At 51.9% G+C, this 22,340-nt stretch overlaps 1 protein-coding gene across 3 annotated transcripts in view; it reads right to left on the bottom strand.

The window, feature by feature from the left end:
* LOC114081101 (caspase recruitment domain-containing protein 11) overlaps window positions 1-22,340 on the bottom strand; it is a 41,223-nt gene that overhangs the window by 12,131 nt on the left and 6,752 nt on the right. For 2 of the 3 annotated variants that reach the window (XM_027922692.2, XM_027922693.3), the window contains exons 3-17: window positions 19,624-19,912; window positions 17,470-17,607; window positions 15,710-16,035; window positions 12,113-12,292; window positions 11,104-11,256; window positions 10,547-10,672; window positions 9,781-9,978; window positions 8,166-8,342; window positions 7,296-7,347; window positions 5,627-5,703; window positions 4,457-4,557; window positions 3,360-3,412; window positions 1,596-1,728; window positions 647-848; window positions 217-343 (exon numbers count right to left, since the gene is read on the bottom strand). In XM_027922692.2, the coding sequence (XP_027778493.2) occupies window positions 217-343; window positions 647-848; window positions 1,596-1,728; window positions 3,360-3,412; window positions 4,457-4,557; window positions 5,627-5,703; window positions 7,296-7,347; window positions 8,166-8,342; window positions 9,781-9,978; window positions 10,547-10,672; window positions 11,104-11,256; window positions 12,113-12,292; window positions 15,710-16,035; window positions 17,470-17,607; window positions 19,624-19,822 (2,242 nt within the window). In that variant the 5' untranslated portion in view covers window positions 19,823-19,912. The remainder of the gene's footprint in view (window positions 1-216; window positions 344-646; window positions 849-1,595; window positions 1,729-3,359; window positions 3,413-4,456; window positions 4,558-5,626; window positions 5,704-7,295; window positions 7,348-8,165; window positions 8,343-9,780; window positions 9,979-10,546; window positions 10,673-11,103; window positions 11,257-12,112; window positions 12,293-15,709; window positions 16,036-17,469; window positions 17,608-19,623; window positions 19,913-22,340) is intronic. The other variant, XM_027922691.2, reaches the window with a different exon arrangement.

A 22,340-nucleotide genomic window follows, 5' to 3' on the forward strand; every position in this document is an offset into this window, starting at 1 on the left:
CGTGTCCACCCTGATGGGCAGGCATCTGGAGGTACCCCAGGCAGGTCATCTGCTGTCCCTGCCTCCTCTCTAAGGCCTGCCCATCAGACCCTCTGATGGTGCTAGGAGGGGCTCCTTCTTCCCAATGCACCAAAGAGCAAGTAGAATGCTGGGGGATGAGGTCACTTGCCCAAGGTCAGGGGCCTTTGAGTGGAGCTGGTCCAGCCCAGACCTCACCTTCTTGGTTGACCTTGTAGTGCAGGGTGACCGGGCCACTGCATCTCTGGATGGTCCAGCGGGCCTCCTCCTTCGTGCACGCGTCCAAGGGGACACTCTGCCTCTCGCCTTTGATGCAGCCTTCCAGCTAGGTGGCAAAGACACATGAGTGGAGTCACGGGGCTGAGACTGCTCTACACAGGACACCGGAGCACCCTCCCCAGCTCAGGGCCAGTGAGGGGGAGAAAGCATGAGGGGTGCATGAGCCTCTGTTAGCTCCCGGGAGCACAGCGAGCCAGTGTGCACAGGTGACCAGTGAAGAGTGGGGAGGAAAGGGCTCGAGATCCTGACAGCATGGCCTCCTTCCCTCCAGCTCCCTGTTCCCAGCTCCACCCAGGCCCGAGGCACCCCTGTCCCCTGTCCACACAGCCCTGAGCACCCAGCCCCTCACCAGCAGCAGCTGGTGGCCCTCGCGGAGTCCTGCCTTCTCGGCCAGGGAGCCCGGCTTGACCGAGTGGATGAAGCTGCCGCGGGCGTTGCCCCCCAGCAGGGTGAGCTGGGTGATGAGGGTGTCTCCGTTCAGCGTTGTGTGCTGCACTGAGGGTCCAGGGCCCCGCACGTGCCCCACGGATGTGACCGAGGGCCGGAAGGGTCTGGGGTTAGGAAATGAAGTGGGGGTTAGGGTTGGAGGAGGGGGACCCTGGTGGCATAGCTGCTGGTGTCTGTCACATACTGGGTGTTGCATGTTGTGGCTCCAAGAGAGTCGCCACTGAAGCCACCTTGCTGGCCATGTCAAGTGAGGGCTCACCACTGGCCCTGCTGGAGACGGTGGTGCACGCCTGTAATCCCAGCATCTCGGGAGGCTTTTAGGCAGGAGGATCATGAGTTCCAAGCCAGCCTCAGCAACTTAGTGAGGCCCTAAGCAACTCAGTGAGACCCTGTCTCTAAACGACATACAAAAAAAGGGCTGGGGATGTGGCTCAGTGGTTAAGCACCCCTGGGTTCAATCCCTGGTACCAAAGAAAGAGATGCAGAGCTGAGTTGCCCTCTGTGGAACACAGAGAGGGTGTCTCTGGTGAGACATTGTCCAGGGCCTATGGTGGCCACCCTGCCCTGTCCACTCCTCACCACCACAGGAAGAGCCCTTTGAGCCCTGCTCTCTGGGCTCCAGCAGGTCACCCTGGGCCCCAGGCAAGCCCTTCCTCTGTGGGCTTGGTTTCCCTCCCTGGACAGTCAGGGGGTCACAGGGGGTCACAGGGGGTGATTTCTGACTTGGGAATGCTGTGATTCTAGGACTAGATCCCAGGACAGGGGGTAATGCAGGTGGTGAGGGGGGACAGATCTTTATCCCATGCCCACCCGCACACCCCTGGCTTCCCCTTTGCTGCAACTGTCTGTACCTTTCAAGTGAGAATTTCCTAAACATGAGGTTGACCTGCTCCAGGTCATAGGCATCCAGGCCTTCAGACTGGTGGGACGAGGAGGAGGAGTGGATGGACGGTGGACCAAAGGAGCTGCGCTCATGACTGTCGTCTGCAAAGGAGTCAGGGCTCATCAGGAGTGGGAGCAGCCAAGAGGAGCCTGGAGGGCTGCCCCGGCCCCCTGGGAGGGCTGAGCAGGGGCAGGTCCAGGCTCTGGGGCACTCAGAGCCCCACAGCCCTGCTTATGCCTCAGGCTAAATGGTCGAGTTCTTGCATCCTCTCTAATGTAGACAGTCCCCTGCCTCCAGGAATCCTCTCTTATTGTGAAGCCTCACCAACTATCATTAGGAATCCTGTCTTATGTCTGCAAGGGCAGTGTGCCATCCGGTTGGTAGTTTTACTTTGAAATTGGCTCCCTGGGTTTTCATTTTGGGGCCCTCCACCACTGCTGAGGTCTCCCTATCACCCACCAGTATCACAGACTGTGGGACTGGGCTCCTCCCTGTCTCCCCACCTCAGCAGGACCCTGAAGAGCCCGGGAAGATGCCCACTCCACACAGCACCAGGTCACTGGGTGGAGGGATGCCTAGATCCTGCTCTGGGCTGATAACAAAGGCTCTCTGCATAGGGAATTTTTCCCGACACTGCAAAATACTTTGGACAGATGCCCAGGACTCTCTTCCCAGCGTCCCCTTTCCAAAACTCTTTCAATTCTTCTCATTATCCAGCCTCGATTAGGTGCTAACCTCTCTTTAACACTTGATAGCTTCTGATGGTCCCAATTAAGAGGGACCACTGATCTTTCCGTTTTATCTGCTGGCAGCCTCTCCTGGCAAGGCTCGGAGGCAGGGTTGGGGAGCCCTGGAACAAAGGGGGCTGGCAGGGCACACCCGGAGGATTCTGAGCCATGGTCTCCCAGGCTGCCAGCTGTGCAGGGGCCTGGGGATGCCGTCACATTTCTGGGCCTTGGCGCTGTCCCCTGCGAGGCCATCTCAATGCCTCTTGCTCCCCTTTCCCTGATGTTCCAGACTCGAGTTTGTGGGTCTGCGTCCATCCACCCAGCTGCTGCAGAGCTGGGACCACACAGTCTTGCCAGGCAAGGCCTTGGGGACTGGAGTCTGTGTCCTGGGCACCAAGCACAGCCTGGTGAGGTGTGCTGGGCTGAACCAGACTTCCTGGCTGGGAGAGGGTGGCTTCTGGGAGAACCTAGGTCTGCAACATCTTCCTAATACTGGCTCTGCCCACAGGGGTACTTCAGGACCATCTCACAGCCTGGGTACCCCATGTCTGCCTGCCTGTACCTGCACCTGGATGCTCACCCTCACCGTTCTAGCCCCCCTTTATGCATTCTGTGTAAGGTGGGAACAGCATGATACATGTCTCCAGCCCGGCTCCACCTACTGCACAAGACGATCACAACTGTATTTCTGAGGACAGCAGCAGAGATGAGATCGAACTGGCCGGGTGCACAGGGCGTGGCTACGATTCATGAGAACTATTCTTTAAAAACCCAGATCTAATTCCAACCCTTGCTTTGCACCTGGGGGGCCCCTGAATACCTACAAGGTAAGCACTAGACCTGGGCATTTCCTTGCCACAGGTGAGCTCACCTGATCTCCACGCCAAGCCTACTCTCTGAAAGCACTCCACACATTTCCTGAGGCCCTACTGTGTGCCAGGCAGACCTTGCAGGGGACCAGGTTGCTGCACCTGTGAAACGGCTCAGATCCGACTGGTACCTACCGTCTAGGTCCAAGGCGTCGAACCCGCCACTGTCGTTGTCTTCTTCGACTGTGCTGCGAGACACGGGGAGGGTTGGGGAGGGTAGTCGTGAATGTGTGTGCAGGAGGGCCAGGGAGGGGGAGGCTTCTGGAATGTTCTGGCTTTCCAAGAGGGCAGTATAGGAGGGAGAGGAAGATCAGCAGGCAGGTAGAAGAGATGGGCCAGGAACTGGGCTGGGAGGGTGGGTGGCCCAGTATCTCCAGCAGGTGAGCAGAGCCCAGGGGCCCCTCCTGCCGTGCATTTCCCTCTCAGCTTTGGACATGGTGAGCACCTGACATCCCTTTGTGCTTGGATGACTCTTGAGAGAGCCGAGCGCCCTCCAGATGAGAGTGGGTGGGCAAACCTCAACTGCCCCCAGCTCTTGGAGTAGATGACAGGTACAGGTGGCTCCCTCACAGCCACCCCACATGGCTTCCCCAAGTCCCTCAAACACCTCTCCTAGATGGAGTTGAGTACCACTGTGGAGACAGGTGATCCCACAGCTGGGTGGACAAGGCTGGGGAGGGACCCAGGTGGTCTCTGGAGCTGCCAGCACAGGTGGCTGGCGAGGTCCAAACCTGGCCCCACAGAACTGGGCTGTGAATCCAGCTCCTGGGGCCATGTCTTCCTCTTGGCCCTGACACGTGAGTGTGCTGTGTGCTGGCCTCGGCCGGACTAGTGACCCCCGTCTGTGAGTGCACCTCTACTGTGGTTTTCCTGGTCAAGCGCTCTGGTGAGTTTTGGAAGATAAAGAAGATGGGGACAGGAAGTGTGGAAGCCATTTTGGGGGTCTTTTGCTCTTTGGCAGAAAGAGCCCAAGCTCTGGGGTCACAGGACCTAGGAACCTGATTTCGGGCAGCATGGGGACAAGGGACTCAGGCTTTGCCATCTGACAGTTAGCAGGTAGCCTTGGGAAGAAGGCTGCTTCCCTTCTCTGAACTGTGGCTTCCTCATCTGTACAGAGGGTCCCTCCTGCCCACCTTTCGAGTTGGCTGCAAGGACTGCTAAGTTAGCGAGTACACAGTGGCCTGGAGACGACTGAGGAGCTGGCCGCGGCCCCTCCTCAAACTGCCACTCACCTGCGGAGCGGGGCATCCTCCTTACAGCGCCTGACGATGGAGTCGTTTCCGGGGGGCTCGGCAGTGATGGACATGATACTGCTGCGGCTCCGATGGGGCTGCTTCAAACACACGGAGCAGAGGTGTCATGGGAGGTGGGGAGCTGTGTGCTGATGCCTCCGCCGGCATCAATGTTGTATACACAGGGACGGAATCTAACTCGGATTTGTTCTCGTCCCCAGCTCAGGCAGCACAGGCACAGCAAGCTGGTCCTTAGCGGCGACCTTGGCCAGAGGAGGCCTGTGCTCAGCCCGCGGCGCCTGCTGAGCTTGAAGCACATCTGCTCTCACATCTGCTCACGGGAGGATGCTGGCGGGAACCACAGAGGCCGGGAGGCCAGGGCGGGGCCTCACGACCCTGCATAGACTGAGCTCCGTGTCCCCGGATTGTGCCTGCTCTGGACATGATGATGATTGTGGGCTGAGGAGGGTGGGGACAGCTTGGGGGTGACCTGGGAAACCAAGCCGGCAGGCTTCTGGCAAAGGCTGCCTCAAATATGAGCCTTGGATTCTGTCCCCAAGAGCTGCCACCAGACAGGACTCATTCATTACAGCATCTCTGCCTCCCCCAGGGCCTGATTTGGGAAGCTGCGCTGACAAGCTTCCTGGGGCTTCCCTCGGGGTTAGAATTTCTAATCCTGCGCCTTCTGCTGCCTGGCTGGGGGTGAGTGACATTGGATCTAGTGGCTGGGACCCTGGCGGCTCTGCCCAGGGGGTCTACAGCCAAGGAGTGGAGGTGTTGGTCAGGGGAGGGGTGCGAGCACAAGCAGTTCCTGTCCTGCTCACCCTTCCAGGCTACACAGCTCACCCCGCTGCAAGGTTGCGGTGCGGTGCGGCGTTCTCAGCCCTCGCTGTGCTACAGCCCAAGGCCCAGCTCCTCCCCCTGCCAAGTGTTAAATTGGGGAAGGAGGTGCAAGAGAGTGCAAATCCATTGTGAGGCTGTAGAAACATCTTTAAATAAACGCAAGGAAGACCTGGGCTGCAGACCAGGGTGGACAGGGACTTAGCTACCAGGCCTGGGCTTGGGAAGGACAGAGAGGCGGGTTGGGGCCTTCAGGTGCATAAGCTGGCAGCCCGGGGGACAGCCTTCTGGAGGGGTGGGGGCTGACCAAGTGGAGCAGCCCGCACTTACCATCTTGGAGAAGGAGCTGGTGATGGGCAGGGAGTGGGAGGAGCTGGGGCTGGCATCCCTGTCTTCATGTCCCTTGCCTGTCCTCATCAGAGGGGCACCAGGGAGGGGTGAAAGGGTTGGAAGTAGAAACAAGAGAGGAGAGAAAAGGGAAGACAAGGGAAGTCACAGGCTCCGGCGGGTGCCCCAAACCTCTTGCCTCCTTCCCCTTGGGGACCTGCCCTCCCTTTTCTGGTACCTGGAGGAGCAGTGCCCCCAGTATTCTCATTTCCCCTCCCAGTTACAGGCTGCTGCAGTTGGGACCCGTCACCAACAGACCCTGCCCCCATCCAGGCCCGACCCAGATAAGGCTGAACAGTGTCACTTGTCCTTGAAGACTTTCATGGCATTCCCCACACGGGGTCCCTAGTGGGAGCTCTCTGTAGACAGGGCCCCCCTTAAGGAGCAAAAGCTTCGGGGGAGCCCAATTAGTCCTTCGTCCTGACGGATCACCATATCCTACTGATGTGGACCAAGGACAATGGGACAAGTCTGTGCCGCCCCTGGCAGCCCTTGTCTGACAGCTCTGCTACCCCATCTCTCCACCTCTACCTCACCGAGCGTGCACACAGATACACAGACACGCAGCCGGTCTGTGGCCACCTCCAGGGGAGGAACCGTGCACTAGGCCCTCATCAGGTCTGGTGAGGGACAAAGAAGCCCCATGACCTTGCAGCGCCCTTTCTCTTCCTTTGGGGGACAATACTCTCTGCTTGCTGCGGGCTCCAGGCCCAGTGCATGTCCCTTTAGATAAAGAAGGCTACTGAGATACCGGATGTAGTCACGAGGGACCTGGATCAGGCCTCCCCCTCCTCCCTCCATGCCCCAAGAGACCTGCCCAAAGCCCAGGTCTGAACTGTTCCCTCAAAGCTACCTGGAGGTCGTCACCAGGGCAGGGTGAAGCCCTTGGTATAGCCTGTGGGCCCCCTGGGGGTTCCTCTCTATCCTCTGGGATGGCAGAGCACCTCCCACACGGCACCCCACCTGGGCTCCTCCCCTTTCTCTCTGCTGCCCCTCTGCAGAGTGGTCCTTCCAGACACTGGGACCATCCACCCAAATCCTCCCTTTTCAAGGCCCAGTTGAAATGTCCCATGCCCTTAGCTGTCCCCCGGGTGGCCTGTGACGCTTCCTCCTGAATGTGGATGAGCTGTGGGGAACATCCCAGGACATCTTCCTGAACCTTCCTGTACATGGTGGGTATGCATTTGCCTAACAAACCATCCGCAGCTGATCATCACCCTGATGTGTGGCGAGGACAAAAGAAGGACCTCCAGTCAGTATGTCTGGGAGACCCAGGGGCTCCGGGAGGAACCGGCAGCCTCCCCAGCCTGGGCTCTGCCCAGCCAGGGTGTGGAGGAAGGCCAGGAAGTCCCCGGCTGGCAGGCCCTGAGCACAGATGCACTGGGTGGGGGAGGGAAACCCAGGGCGAGGTGGCGGGCAGGGCCCCTGTGCACTTTGGATAATGATGAACATTAATCACTACCTAATGGGCTCTCACCACCCTGAGACCCCCAAGGTCCCACCCAGGTCGGCCCTGCAGGGTTGATGGCTGCAGTGGGAGAAACAGATGGACCAGGAGAGGCAGTGCGACAGATGAGGCAGGGAGAGAGGGATCTGGGTGTCTCTCACTAACCTTGAAAATCTGACGCTCGCTTCAGGCTGATGGGGGATTTGGCTCTCTGCAGCTGAAAGAGAGGGGAGGGGAAGAAACAAGACAGAGGACACAAATCAAACAGGGCCCTAGACACATGTCATTGGCACTAAGAAAAAATAAAAACCAGGCAAGACTATCCTGCCTCTCAGAGCACGGTTGGCGTGGTTACTCAGGTCGTGGGTCTCCTGCCGCTGGGATGGGACACTGAGGGAGCTCCCCTGGGCTTTGACCAGGCAGGTGTTGGCCCAAGTTCCCCAAGGCCTGCCCCATAGCTCTCAGCGTGGCAGAGGAGCTAGGATGGGGCACAGCTGGGTGCACAGGGCAGGGGGTTTTAGAAAAGGATGAGGCTGCCCACCACCCTTGGCCCCAGGTGTTGCCGCCCCGGGGGTCATGGTGAGAGAGGCCAAGGCAGGTCAGGCCTGATGACATGGTCCCATTTGTTCATGCACTTTCTGGCTCATTCACTCTTCATCGAGTCAGCCATTTGAGGGGGACTGTGCTGGGCACTGAGCAATACAGTTGGGATCAGACTGTGACAGGCACTCAATGCTTATTTGGTAAATAAGCAAATGAACTTGAAACTAATGCTTACTTGACTTTCTTTTCCTTTCTTTTATAGGAGAAATGGGATCCGTGTAAACAAAAACAAAACAAAAATAAATAAATAAAAACCCTAACTTGGCATCATTTCTGTTTCCAGGGTTGAAACTCGTCAAGTGACACCTGGATGCCCAAGACCTAAGCAGAACCAGGCACAGCCTGGTGGGGGGGAGTCCAGCCCTGGCACCTCCCCCCTTGGGGGGGTCTGACTTGGTGCCTGCTCTGCTGTGGGCCCCTGCGCCCAGGTACCTGGATGCCCTTCAGGTTCATCCTGCGCCGGGGCGGGTGGTAGGGCAGGAAGTACTTGCTGTCTTCAGGTGACTCCTCCGAGGTGGAAGAATCGTCAGCCTCTTGACCGTTAACCCTGGGGCTCGCGTCCCCAAAGTTCTGTGAGATGATGGTGGCTGGCAGGTTCCTGGGCAGACTCTGGAGACAGAGAAGCCAGTGATGGAGACAGGTGTGACGAGCAGCTGGCCGTCAGCAGAACAGTGACCAACGGCACCATTGTCCCCTCTGGCATCCAAGCTTGACACCCAACGGCTCCTCCTCTTTCCTGACCCGGCGTCTCCCTGAATGCCATGGGCGATATCCTAGCTCCACACTCCTCTGACCTTACCAGGGCCTGGGCCGGGCCCCCACCTTCTTATGCAGTGGTGAAGGGGTCACCTCTGCCCCTTCACCCCGGCCTCCCTTGCCTTCCAACATCTAGCCCCACGCCTCAGCTAAAATCATGGGAGTACCGCACAAGACCCCTCAAGGTCCCAGAACAGCAGCAAACCCCTCAGGACACTCAGGGAACCCTGACTTGACTGTGCTCTCTTCTGTCCACAGATGGCCACTTGCCTGCAAGGCCTCATGTCTGGGGCTCTGCTCATGCTGTCCCAGTGGCCCAACATGCTGGTCCTGCCCAGCATCATGCCTTGGGCAGGCACTCACCAGGGCACTAGGTTGGTGATGGGAACAGAGAGGGCATCACTCAAAGGCCACATGAGAGCTCATCACAGGATCCTGGTCCCCCTGAGAGGGGCACTCAGCAACACCGGGAGGGGGCCTGAGGCTGTGCCGGGATCCTTCTGCAGGGGTCTTCCTATAACCTAGAAGGGACTCCTCCCTGGGCTCCCATGGCAACCTTGAACTTGGAATTCACAAGTTCTGTGCTGAGAAACCACGTCCCTGTATTTGCCTCCACTGTGGGATTCTGTCTGCTCAGGGGGAGAAGGGATTCCGATCAGTCTCCCCAGGGCTCTGGTGAGTCACAATGACTCAGCCCTTGCATCTTGGTCCCTTCCATTGTAAATAAGTACAGCTTCCCTGAAGGACAGTTCTGTGGGCTGCGAGGGACCTGCATTGCACCTGCCCAGGACCGTGCCCAGCAGGTTCTCACTACAGTGAGCATGATCTCATCTGGCCTGGTGCAGCATTCACTCATTTCTGGGTGCCTGGGGCCTGCTGGGAAATGCACTCTGCCACTCACCTGCCCATCAGTGGGTTTACTCAGGGGCACCGGCAGCTTTAACAAGAGCAGGGCATTTTAAAACTGAGGACTGTGCAGTTGGCAGAGGGAGCCCAGGGGAAGTGGACTGTGGTCAACTGAGAGGTGCCAAAGCTCCTAATGGTGGAGCTGCCTGTCTGAGCCAGGATTCTACCCTCTACCTTCAAGATGAGGCGAGTGGCTTCTGCTCAACACTACAGAGACACACATGGAAGGTTCAAGGACATAGGTTATTCTATGTGGGAGGGAACCGTGTACTTCTGCCTTCAAATGGACAAAAAGCCCCTTCACAGTGGTGGTTCCCTGGCCAGCCATCCCTGGTGTCAGGAGGGCAGCTGGCGGCAGGTTGGAGCCGCAGCCCGCCTGACCCACCTGGTCGAGGCTGCCGTTGTCCTTGGAGAGGCGCCGGAGCTTGCTCTCCAGATTGACGATGCAGGCTTCCCGCCGCACCATCTCGATCCTCATCTCGTCGTTCTTCTCCTCCAGCTCCCGGATCTGTTTCCGGTACTTGTCTTTCTCGATCAAGCACTGCGAGTACTGAGTCTGCGCTTCGTCTCGGGAATGGAAGGCCTGTGGGGGGAGGCGAGACAGGGGCCACTTGGGTGCCTCATCCTGACCCAATCAAAGTGGGCTGTAATGTCCGTCACTTCTTTCCTGGCCCTGACTCTTGGGTGTCGTCTCTGCCCTCTTCATTAGTGCCATCCCAGGGCCGTCTGTCCTGCCTATGCTACGTGCCGGCTCTATGGGGCGGTGCTGTGTTAACAATTCCCCTTTTACAGACAAGGATGGAGGCTTCAGCGGGGCAGCTTGCCTGTGGCCACACATCTTATGAACGATGGCTTGCCTCTGAACCTCTCCTTACTAAAGAGTCCAGGCATTTGAGCACCGTATTATGGGGCCCACTGGACCTGGCTCTCTTCCCTACCCCCTGCACCCTGGTCACCAAATGCCATGGATCTCAAAGCCTCTTGGGATAGAATTCATGTTTGGAACAGAAGTAGGAAAGACAGAGTCATGAGTAACTCCCCATGTAGTCAGTGACATTACACTGGTCAAAACTCTCTGATGGACCCCAGTGGCTGGGCCGGGGGCCTATAGTGCAGCCTGTGGTCCCCCACTCTCTGGGTGGCACTCATACCTGGTCTCGCTCCCGCTCCACCTCTTCTAGCTGCAGCATGACCGTGTTCATACGGTGCTTGTACATTTCACAGTCTTTCCCCAGGGTCGAGCACCTGAGCTCCAGGTCTTCCTTTTCCTCCAAGTACTGTAAGCAACGTGGAGAAATCAATACACATATCGAGCAATCAATAGGTCAGGGCCAACAGCTGTTTCCTGGCTGCACCTCTCTGAGCTGGTGTGCTCAACCTGTCTTTCTGGGGTCTAGCGATCTGACTGAAAGGCACCAAGCTAGGCCAGTCAATCAACTGTGGACTGCTGAGGACCTACTATGTACCAGGTATTATGGGGGAGGACATTGTGGACACGGTGCCTGCCTTCCTGTGGCTTCCTCGCTCAGGAAGGGGAAGACAGATGCTAGGCTAAGCTCATACTTAAAACTCATAAAGGACTCCAAGGGAGCAGAGGAACTTTATACCAGGGGCAGATCCAGTCCCTGGAAAGAAACGTGGGGCTCCAGGTAGCACTCATTGGTGCACCCTGGTAAGGAGGGGACGCTGCCATGGCCTTGGCTCCCACCTTGTCCCGCAGCTCCTCTGCCTGGCGGACCTCCTCCTGCAAGTTGTAGATTTTATTGACGAGCTCCTGCCGGTCCTCCAGTGCCTCTTTCCGGTCATGCTCCAGGATGTCCAGGATGGCCTTGTCTGAGTCTGGCAGGCTGCGTTTGCCGGCCTGAGCGGACAGGTAGCAGGGGTTTGATGGTGTCAAGGTTAGGGGCGGGGAACAAGGTGGACACGGAAGGCGGGGACGACAGACTCAGCCACAGATGCTGAGAGAACAGAAGGTTCTGTTTCTGCAGGAAAGCAGAGGCAGGCAGAGATTTCTCTTGGGGTCTTTAAGCAGCTTATCACTTAAAGAAGTTTATCACCTGGAAAGAAGCGTAAGACCCACTTTTTCTCAGGAATACCCTGAGCCTATTGTTCTCCCAGCTCTTATCAGAGCCAAGCCGACACTGGCTGCTCCTCAGAACACTTCAGAGCTGACAACAAAGGGAGGCCACTCTGCCTTCCAGACACCACCCTGGAATTATCAACTCTGCTCTGATAAACTGGGCTCAGCCTCTGCTCGGAAACAGAGCCCCAAGCCCTGGGTGGTAGTCCTGGGGGATCACCCTAGAGAGAGCAGGGGGGATGCATTTTTTTTTCCTTCTCTGCAGATGCACTTTGGAATATGATTCCTCAGTGATGCCCCCCCTCTGTCCAGACAGGATTCTGGGATGACCAAGACAGGAGGTGCATGCACAGAGCGCATGGTTGAGGTTTTTGGAATCTTTAAGAGCAGGGAGGTTTTTTGATATGCTCTTCCCTCAGCATCAGGGCACTGATTTCCATGTGGCTTTCACAGAGTGCTTCCAGGAAGGAAATGTGTTTGTAAGTATGATCTCCCATAACGGGACATCTCTGACGGGGAGTGGCTTCGTCACTCCCACCCCACAGAGGAGGAGAGGGTGGTGCCTGGGGATGGCACAGGTCATGTGCCGTCAGCAAGCCGAGGCTCTGGACACACACCCAGGTAGGCACGCCCTCACCTGGATGATGGACTGCAGCTCCTGGATCTTGGTCTTGAGCATCTCATTCTCCCGCTCCAATTCCAGGACCTGCTCCTTCTTGGGCCGATTCTCGATGTCATTCTTCAGTTTCAGCGACTGATTTCTCTCCAGCTTACATTCCTCCTCCATCTTGTTCAATCGGTGCTTGAGTTGATCGATCTGAAACGCCCAAGAGGGTGAGGGGAGAAGGCCGTTGGCAAGAAACAGAAGAGGCAACGCTTTTCCAGATCCCACTGGGCTTCCAGCACCAGCTAGGTTCTGCCCCCTCCTCCTCCTTCCAGCTGGAGGTGGGGAAAGGCTCACAGAAACTTTCTGCAGGAAACCATATCATCATCTCCTTTGTGATGGAGAGTTCCTGATGAGTTAATTTTTTTTTTAATCTGGAATTTTTTTAATTGATTTTTTAAAAAAACAAATGACAGTGGAATGCATTATAATTCTTATTACAGCACAATTTTTCATGTCTCTGGTTGTATATAAAGTATGTTGACACTAATTCTTGTCTTCATACATGTACTTTGGATAATGATGTCTATCACATCCCACCATCCTTGCTAATCCCCTGCCCCCTCTCTTTCCCTCCCACCCCTCTGCGCTATCTAGAGTTCGTCTGTTCCTCCCACGCTCCCCCTCCCTACCCCACTATGAGTCAGCCTCCTTATATCAGAGAAAACATTCAGCATTTGTTTTTTTGGAATTGGCTAACTTCACTTAGCATTATCTTCTCCAACACCATCCATTTACCTGCAAATGGCCATGATTTTACTCTCTTTTATTGCTGAGTAAAATTCCATTGTGTATAGATGCCACATTAGAATACTTCTAAAGAGCTATCGTCCCTTAGAAAATTCTCTCAGAGGAATTTGTAGGATAGAACAGGTTCCAGATTAGGATACCCAAGCGGGTGTCGCCCTAGCATCTGCTACTGATTTCAGTGGCCTTTTATGATGGGTTTCAAACGGGTCCTTGGAACTCAGGGCTTCCCCTGGAGAACCCCAGGGTGATGGATGGGAGGCAAAAGATGGCCGAGAAGCCAGGGATCTGGCCACCACCCTGACTTCAGTCCTCAGAGCAGCTCTGCTCTTGGATGAGTCTGTCCTCTTGGAATCCACACCAGACTTTATTTGAACACACTGCACTACTGCTAAAGACAACGAAACAAAAAGCAGCTTGAAACTCAGGGGAGTCTAAGTCTTCGGGACCTCTGGCCTGAAGGACCTGTCTGGATTTAGTATCAGGAAGAGTGGCCTCCAGAAGAAGGCAGCCGCTGCGTCTGAAAAGCATGACTGCAGCCATGCCGAGCGTCACCCTCAAGAGTTTAACATCAGGAACTGGGCTCAGCAGGTATCTTGAGCCTTTGTGGCTAAGCTTCTCTGCTTCCTCAAGCTAACCGACCTTGCGCTGCACTCAAGGGCTGCAAGGAAGGGAGACGCCAGAGGAGCAGGTGTCATTTTTCAAATCTAGGCTTGTAGGGAGAACAGCCTCAAGAAATCTGTCAGGTAGCAAGGAAAGGGTGCTACTGCACAGTGTGGCCTGAGACACAGGAGAAAGGGGCACACAGGGAAGCAGCCTGTGGCAGAGAAACGACCTAGGGACTCAGCTCACTGGGTGTTCTTTCAATGCTACACACACTTTCTCATTATTAATATGTCTTCAAGGAAACATTATACAGCAGGAAGTTCTAAGAGAGAAACTTTCTAAGTTCACTTGCTGCAGGTTAACTTCCCCCTGGCCCTGCGTAAAACAGCACAGAAAGCTCTCCTCCTGGTCATGCAACAAAATTCCCCTTTGAAGATCAACTGAAGCATCCTAGGCTGGGGCAGATCCCCAGTCCCACAAGTACAGGGCTTACTCTGCCAAAAACATAGGGTGCAACACCTCAACAATCCCAGGGCACAGGTTTTATCTTCTTCTTCTTTTTAAATATTTTTTAGTTGTCACTGGATCTTTATCTTACTGATTTATATGCGGTGCTGAGAATCGAATCCAGTGCCTCACACATGCTAGGCAAGCGCTCTACCACTGAGCCACAACCCCAGGCCAGGCTTTATCTTCTTTATCACTACTTACAAATAAAAACTGAGGCCAATAGCCAAGGAAGTGGGGGAGCCAGAAGCCAGAATTTGAACTCAAACCCATAGGACTTCACAGTTCACGTTCTTAACTGAAATGCCCTATTGCTACGGACTCAACTCCCCTGAATTCTTGAGGATTGTTTAGTGATCTGTCTGCCTCACTAAATTGTAAGTGACCGGGGCAGAGCTCAAGTTATTTATACCCATGTCCCCCACTGTGCTTAGCACAGTGCCTTACACATGGCAGGTGCTTAATAAATATTCTGAGTCTATTTTCCACCCAGAAGCCCGAGCGATCCTTCTAAGATATAAATCAGCTGTTACTCCTCAGCTCTCAATCCTTCAGTGGCTTCCTATCAGAGATGGAATAAATTCCAAATATCTTACTATGCTCCTATGATCTGGACCCTGGCCACCTCTCCCAGCTTCTTTTTATTATACCATTTGCTCATCTGGCTGCCCTGCCCTGCTGGCTCCCTGATGTCACTCAAAACAAACAAATAACAACAACACCACCACCATCACCAACAAAAAAAACTGCCAAGCTTCTTCTCTACTTCAAATTGGGACCTTTGCATTTGCATTTCCTCTGACTTTCCAGGTTCCTCCCTTTCTTAGGTGTCCCCTGCTCAGAGACCTTTCCTGACCACCCTAGATAAAACAGCTCCACCACTCTCTATCCTCATTCTGTCTTCTCCATAGCACTCAAACTATTTATGTATTTGTTTTCTGATTATAATGTACGTTCCATGACAGGAGGACCTTAGTCTTGAGATTTATATTTCTGGAATAGAGCAGATGCACAGCGGCGCTCAATAAATAGAAGAAATGAATGAAGCAAATTTCCTTTCTCTTTCTGCATTTAGGAGACAAACTTCATTAATCACGTCAATCATGTGGCTGGTGGGTCGTTCACTGGTACATGCACTGATTTTCCCACTATGCCAGGAACCACGCTGAACTTTGTGGATACAAGCATGATGGACAAAGAGTCCTAGCCTTGAGAAGTTCATTCCCTAGGAGCAGGGGCTACGCTCATTTCCTTACTAATTTCTCTAAGCATCATAATCTGGGGCCTGGGTCTCGTATTTCTCCTCTTGCCACTGAAACCCTAGTTTCCCATTTCTTTTCTTTCTTTTTTTCTTTTTACCTTGGGGGCGTGGAGCCTGTGTGCACATTTCTGCACATGTGCAGAGCATGCACAGTGAAGGTCAAGGTTGTACTAAGCTCTACTGCGTCATTATGCGCAAGTCTGAATATACACACAGAGGATTTAGTTGGCTGAGCCCGAGGCATCAGTGGGTGCGCGCACGCATGCACATGGTGGATCTGGGAACCTGGAGCCACTGGCCCCTTGGTTCCCTGTCTCCCACCTGGGCATGAAGCTCTGAGGGCGTTGTGGGTATGTGCGCACGTGCATGCGTGTCGGAACGTGCCCGCTGGGGTCCTGAGGCCCAGCTTCCCCTTGGCTCAGCCTGGGAGGAGCCCTCCGAGCCCCTACCTCGAGTTGGAGGTCCCGGCTTCGCATCACCGCCATGTTTTTCTCTTCGCTGAGCTGGGCGTAGCGCATGGCCAAGGTGTAGTTGTCGTCCTTGACCTTGACCAGCTCCTCGTTGTAGCCGTCCCGCTCTTCCTTCATCTTGTAGTACCGCTCCTGGAAGGTCAGCAGCTCCACCCGGGTCAGCGTCAGCTGCTTCTTCTCGTCCTCCAGCTGCCGCGCCTTGGCCAGCAGCTCGCAGCGCTGGAGGTCCTTGGCCTTCATCTGCTGCTGCAGCTTGATCACCTCGTTCATCAAGAAGTGCGTGAGGCCCTCGTGGCCCTCCTCCACTGCGCAGAGGGGCACCCAGTCAGGCCCGAGGACCCGGCAGGGCACGGAAGAGGTTCCCGACGGGGCAGGTGACATTCGCTCACTCATTCACTCACCAACATCTTGCTGGCTCTTACTACCCATTAGGCACTGGGGACTCAGGGTGAGCAAAACAGTCGAATGATCACACACAGGTGTCACTAGAGTCAAGACACAGGCAGCCCTGAGAATTTATAATGACCGACCAGATCCAGGCTGGAAGCTAGAGGGGGTGGAAGGTCCCTGTTGGCCAAGCCGAAATGTTCAATTCAGGAGGGAAAGGTATTCTAGGAAGGTGGAACAACATTGCCAAGGCCGCATGGGGAGGAGAGAAGGTCTTGGCATGTTTCAGGAGCTAAAGGAAGACCAAAGTGGCTGAGCCCAGCCGGGCTTGGTGGCGCACACCTGTAACCCCAGCGGATGGGGAGGCTGAGGCAGGAGGATTTCGAGTTCAAAGCCAGCCTCAGCAAAAGTGAGGCACTAAGTCATTCAGTGAGACCCTGTCTCTAAATAAAATACAAAATAAGGCTGAGGATGTGGCTTGGTGGTTGAGTGACTCTGAGTTCAATCCCCAGTCCATAAAAAAAAGTGGAGAGCCCAAAGAGAGGGGAGAAGAGGGCAGGCGAGGGGAGGAAGAGGAAGAGGAGGAAAGAGAAGAAAGGAGAGAGGAGAGGGAGGGAGGGGCAGAAAAATGAGCCTGGGAGTCTCAGCAGGGCTAGAGTGTTAGTTAGGGTCCTTGTGGGTCCCATTAAAGACCTGAGTCTTTACAGAGAAACAATGGAAAACCACTGGAGAATTTTAGGCAGGGGAGGGTGGCATGAGACTGGAGAGAACATTGGAGCAGACTGAGAATGGATGAAGGGGGTTGATGGGGCTGGAGGGTCTGAGACAGGGAGAAGACTGATTTAAAAAATGTTTAGGCAGGGGGGCTGAGGTTGTGGCTCAGAGGTAGAGCACTAGCCTAGCACGTGCAAGGCACTGGGTTTGATCCTCAGCACCACATACAAAAATAAAATAAAATAAAGGTATTGTGTCCAACTACAACTAAAAAAAAAAAATTTTTTTTAAATGCTTAGGAAGGAAGATGAAGAAGATGAGATGCCCAAGGACCCTGGGACATTGGAAAGGGAGCAGAGAAGACAAGGAAAAGATCTCGAGGGCAGAGTGGACTTCTGACCTGCTCCCATACCATGCACGGGGAGGCTCCACCAATGCTCACTTCTCTTGGCCCCTGCTTCAGTCTGTCCCTGTCATCTACCTTTCATTCCCAGGCAGATTGTGTGATGGATAGCCCCAAATCCCATATATCACAGACTTGCAGCTTTAAAACTGTCCTGCTGTGGGACACACACATACACACACAAACACACACCCTTTCTTAGAGTCCAGGTATCCTCGATGGCCAAGTTGCTTACCCACAATGGTGGAGAACCTCCGGGTGGGCTCCTTCCCTGTCACCAGCTTGTACAGTTCTGGGTAGTAAAACTCCAGGCTCTCCAAGAAGACCACATAGCCTCTTTGCCCTTTGGTGTGTAGAATGTCCAACAGTCGGCCTAGAGGAAAGTCCAGATCATCCCATGAGAAGAAGAATACATGTCTGACTGGACACAAGTCTCCATGGCCAGTCTTATCCTGGACTTATGTTCCTCAGTAAGCTCTAAGAAGATGCTCACCAGGTTTGGTCACTCCTGGGTTGTATCATGGAATCCATATAATGTCTATAAAGGGCCAGACCCTCAGCAGGGATAGAGTGAGTGCCCCCCTTTCCTTTCTCTAAAAATTGCTAGAACTGGGATGAAGGGAATTGCAGCCACATGAAACCCGCAGAACTCCCCAATGGACCAGCGTTAAAATGAACCATATGGGTACCAGCCTTTCTGGTTGAAGGAGGGTAGAAGTATAGGGAATCATGCAGGCTTCTCTGGGATTCAGAGCAGGAAAACAACTTGGTGGGTGGGAAGCTTTTGGAGAAGTCATAGGAAAGAGGCACTGCTCCCTGTTCTTCTTTGGGATTATCACACAGTCTGGAAACATCTTTATCCTAGATGGAATCTGCTAGCAACTTCCAGTTTCCATCTAATTTCTGTGGTTTGGATGTTGTTTGTCCCTAAAGGGTCATGTGCTGAGAGCTTGGTCCTTGGTGTGGAGATACTAGGTGGTGGAGACCTTTAAGAAATAGGGCCCAGAGGTCAGTCCTTAGGTCATTTGGGGGTGTGCTCTTGGAAAGGATTGTGAGATCTCAGTCTTTCTCTGATTTCCTGCTGGGCATTGTGATCTCTTCCTTATTTACTCCTGCTGTTATGGAATGTAGCCAAGAGGGTCCTCCCCAGAGCTGAGTTGATGCTAGTGCTCTGCCCTCAGACTTCTAAAACTGCAAGCTAAATAAACCTCTTTTCTTTATAAAGTTGTCCTATGTCAGTTATTTTGTTGTAGTGATGAAAAAAAAAAAAGGCTTAAGACAGTAGTCATTCCACTTATTGTTTATACTTCCTGTTCCTTCCTTAAATGTTTTATTTTCAGATATTTCTTCCATTTAGGCCCTAAAACTCCATCTTTTCCCTAGGACAGATATGATAAATACATTTCATCTTGTGTGAATCCTGATGGTTTGAGGAAGCTGCCTGGAGCACTGTGTTGAGAAGGATTCCAAAGTTATATCCAAGCTCAGTGGGAAAGCACGCTGTGATTAATTAAGGATGTCTGCTGTGAATGCAGAGGAGAGTCACAGCATATGAGCCACTTATCAGCCATGCTGTGGGACAGGGATTTCCAAGCTTCTTCAACTGTGATCCACAGAAAGAAATACATTTTACACCACGACCTGGCAGGGCCCACACACAAGGATGAGTACAGAAGCATATGTGTACATATAAACAACTAAAACAAGTTCCAGAAACACACCACCTTTACCGAGTATGGTCAAGTCCCGTGCCCCTTCCCCCTGCCAGGCACTTTAGAAAAGGCTGAGGATCCCTTTCCAGAATAATAGTTTTAAGCAAATTAAATACCTTGGGTTACAAAGGAAACCAATTGTAATAAAATCCAGGTATCAAATATTAAGGAAACCAATTGTAATAAAATCCAGGTATCAAATATTAAACACATGTGTGATTTAGTAATAGATGTATTTCTTTGTTAACGCATTAAATAACAAGATCTCTTGGCAGGTCTCATAACTACTGTAATTTCAACAAGAGAGGAGTGCAAATGGTATTTTAAAACATCTGCAAAGCTGTAATGTGACATAGAGATACCTGTAATTTTTACTCTTGACAGAGTCAGAGGTTACCTATGGCTGCTGCGGTCACCTGCTGTCATTCGTAATTGAAGGCAAGGCTAAATTTCAGTTGAAGTTTATAAAATCAAGATGTAATTCCATCCCTTCCCCAAGTTCATGGATCCTCGGAGTTTTATACACAGACAGGTTCGGGAGGGGACAGGAGTGGGCAGCGGCCTCTGGATGTCAGGATTTTCGAACCCCACTTTGGCCCAGTTAAGTGGAGGGTAAGTCCTGGGGCAGCCTGGCGGGATGGCCCGGCCTCCTCCCTACCAGCCTCCTCCTGCCTTACCGGCCCGGTTGATCTTGGACGGCAACATGGGAGCGTTAAGCACTTCATCTTCGTCTTGCTCATCGATGACCTTGCACTGGCGCAGGTAGGGGGTGAGCTTGGCCGGGTTGATGTAGCGACTCAGCATGTGCCGGTTGCACTCCACGTTCTCCCACAGGGCGTCCTCCTCGTCCTTGAGGGTCTCCATGTCGTCATCCATCCCCGGCCAGCCTCCTCGCCAACATAAACCCCAGCGAGGTCAATCAAAGAGCCTCCCAGGACCGCTCTCCACGTGCTTCTGCAGTGGTCTCTGGAATATATTAAGTTTAAAAAAAAACCAGTCAAGTATATATGGCATGTTACCTTTTATCTGAGAACAGATATGAATATTAATATATTAATTAAATTATTAATATAATATTAATTATTAATTAAGTATATTAATGTTAATTCCTTATATACTAAACATAAACAATGGAAGGATAAGCCATAAAAATTTTAAAAGGTTGTTTATAGGGAGAGTGAAAATGCTGCCACTGGAGTTACACCTTTTCTAAGCTTTTATCTTACTAAGAATATATTTTTCTCAAAAAGACATAATACTATTTATTTTTTTAAAATTTCACATAAATGATAGGATAGTGGTATAGTGTTTGCTTTCTTTCTCCTCTTGCCTTCTCCCCGCCCCCACCCCATGTTGCCTTGAGATTTATCTAGGTGGATACATACTGATCCAATCCATTCACTTTAAAAAAACAGTTTTCATGAGATATAATTCACATACCATACACAATTGCCAATTTAAAGCACACATTTTTTTAATGCACTCATGGGTTGTGCAGTAATCACCGCAGCCTAATATTTTAGCATATTTTTTTTTCCTCTGTAAAAGAAACCACAGATCTATTAGCAGTGGCTTCTGATTTCTTCCCATCCTCTCTCTCACTGGCAACCACTAATCAATTTACTTTTTCTTTATGGATTTGCCTATTCTGGACATTATATATATATACATACACATACATACATATATACACACACACACACACACTCATATAATATGTGATCTTTGTGACCAGTGTCTTTTAGCATAATATTTTCAAGTTTTATCCACTTTCTTTCACATTTTTAAAAAACAGCTTCATTGTGACATAATTCACATGGCTTACAATTCACCTTTTAAATGGTTCACAGAATTGTGCGAATGTCTCCACAAGCAATTTAAAAACATTTTCATCATTTCAAGGAGAAACCTCATAACTTTATCAGCCATTCTTCATTTCCCTCCAGTACCCTAGTCCCCGGCAACCACTAATCCAATTTCCGTCTCTATGGATTTGTCTTTCCTTGATGTTCCATACCAAAGAAATCACACAATTAGTAGAGTTGTCTTTTTTTTTTTTTTTTTTTTTTTGGTGTGACTGGCTTCTCTCACTTTGCACAATGTTCTCAAGGTTGGTTCATTTTGTAGCGTGAGTCTGTATTTCATTTTTTAAAAAAAATTGCCAAATGATTTTTCCTTCTGTGAATATGACACATTTTTGTTTATCCTTTCATTGGTTGGTGGCCATTTGGGTTCTTTTTGTCTCTTATGAACAATACTGCCGTTATGGTTTGGATGTGAGGTGTCCCCCAAAGCTCATATGTGAGACAATTCAAGAAGGTTCAGAGGACCCAATCTGTGATTAATCTCCTGATTAACTGAGTGGTAACTGAAGTGGTGGGGTGTGGCTGGAGGAGGTGGGACCTGGGTGTGACTTAGGGGTATATATTTGTATCTGGCAAGTGGAGACCCCTCTCCTACTTTCTGATCTTCATGTGAGCTGCTTCCCTCTGCCATACCCTGCTGCCATGCTGTTCTGCCTCACCTTGAGCCCCAACGAATGGAGCCTGCTATCCTTGGACTGACAGCTTTGAAACCATGAGCCCCCGAATAAATTTTTCCTCCTCGACAGGTGTGCTGGTCGGGTCTTATAGTCACAGCAGTGAAAAAGTTGACTAAACAACTGCTATGAATGTTCATGTCCAAGTTTTCATGTGGGTATGTTTTTATTACCCCTGAATAGACAGATAGGAGTGCAATTCCTAAGCCATCTGGTGACTCTATGTTTACACTGAGGAACTGTTAAACTGCTTTCCAAAGCTGCACCATTTTACATGCACACCAGTAATGTCTGAGGGTTCCAGTTTCTCCTGCTTCTTGTTAACACGGGTTATGGTCTGTCTTTTCCATTGTCACCATCCTATTGGATGTGAAGTGGTATCTCACTGTGGTTTTGATTTGCATTTCCTAATGACCTATGATATGCATCTTTTTATGTGCATATTGGCCATTTGCAAAGGGAAATATCTATTCAAATCCTTGGCCCATTTCAAAACTGTTCACTTCTGTTTTCATTCTTGAGTTGTAGGAATTCTTTATATATTCTGAATGCAAGTCCTATATCAGATATAGGACTTGCAGATATTTCTCATTTTTGTTACTTGCCTCTTCACTTTCTTGAAGACAATTTTTGTAATGCAGAAGTTTGAAATTTTGTGTAGTTCAATTTTTTTTCTTTTTGCATTTGTTTTTGGCATGCATCAAAAAAAAATCACTGACTGACTCACAGTGGGGAAAAAGTGATGAAGATGTACTCCTATTATTTCTTAGAGTTTTATAGAGCTCTTATAGTCAAACCTATGATCCATTTTGAGTTAGTGTGTGTGTGTGTATGTGAAATAGGGGTCCAAGTTCA

The sequence above is a fragment of the Marmota flaviventris genome, chromosome 19 (genome assembly GCF_047511675.1).
Source record: "Marmota flaviventris isolate mMarFla1 chromosome 19, mMarFla1.hap1, whole genome shotgun sequence".
Lineage (NCBI taxonomy): Eukaryota > Metazoa > Chordata > Mammalia > Rodentia > Sciuridae > Marmota > Marmota flaviventris.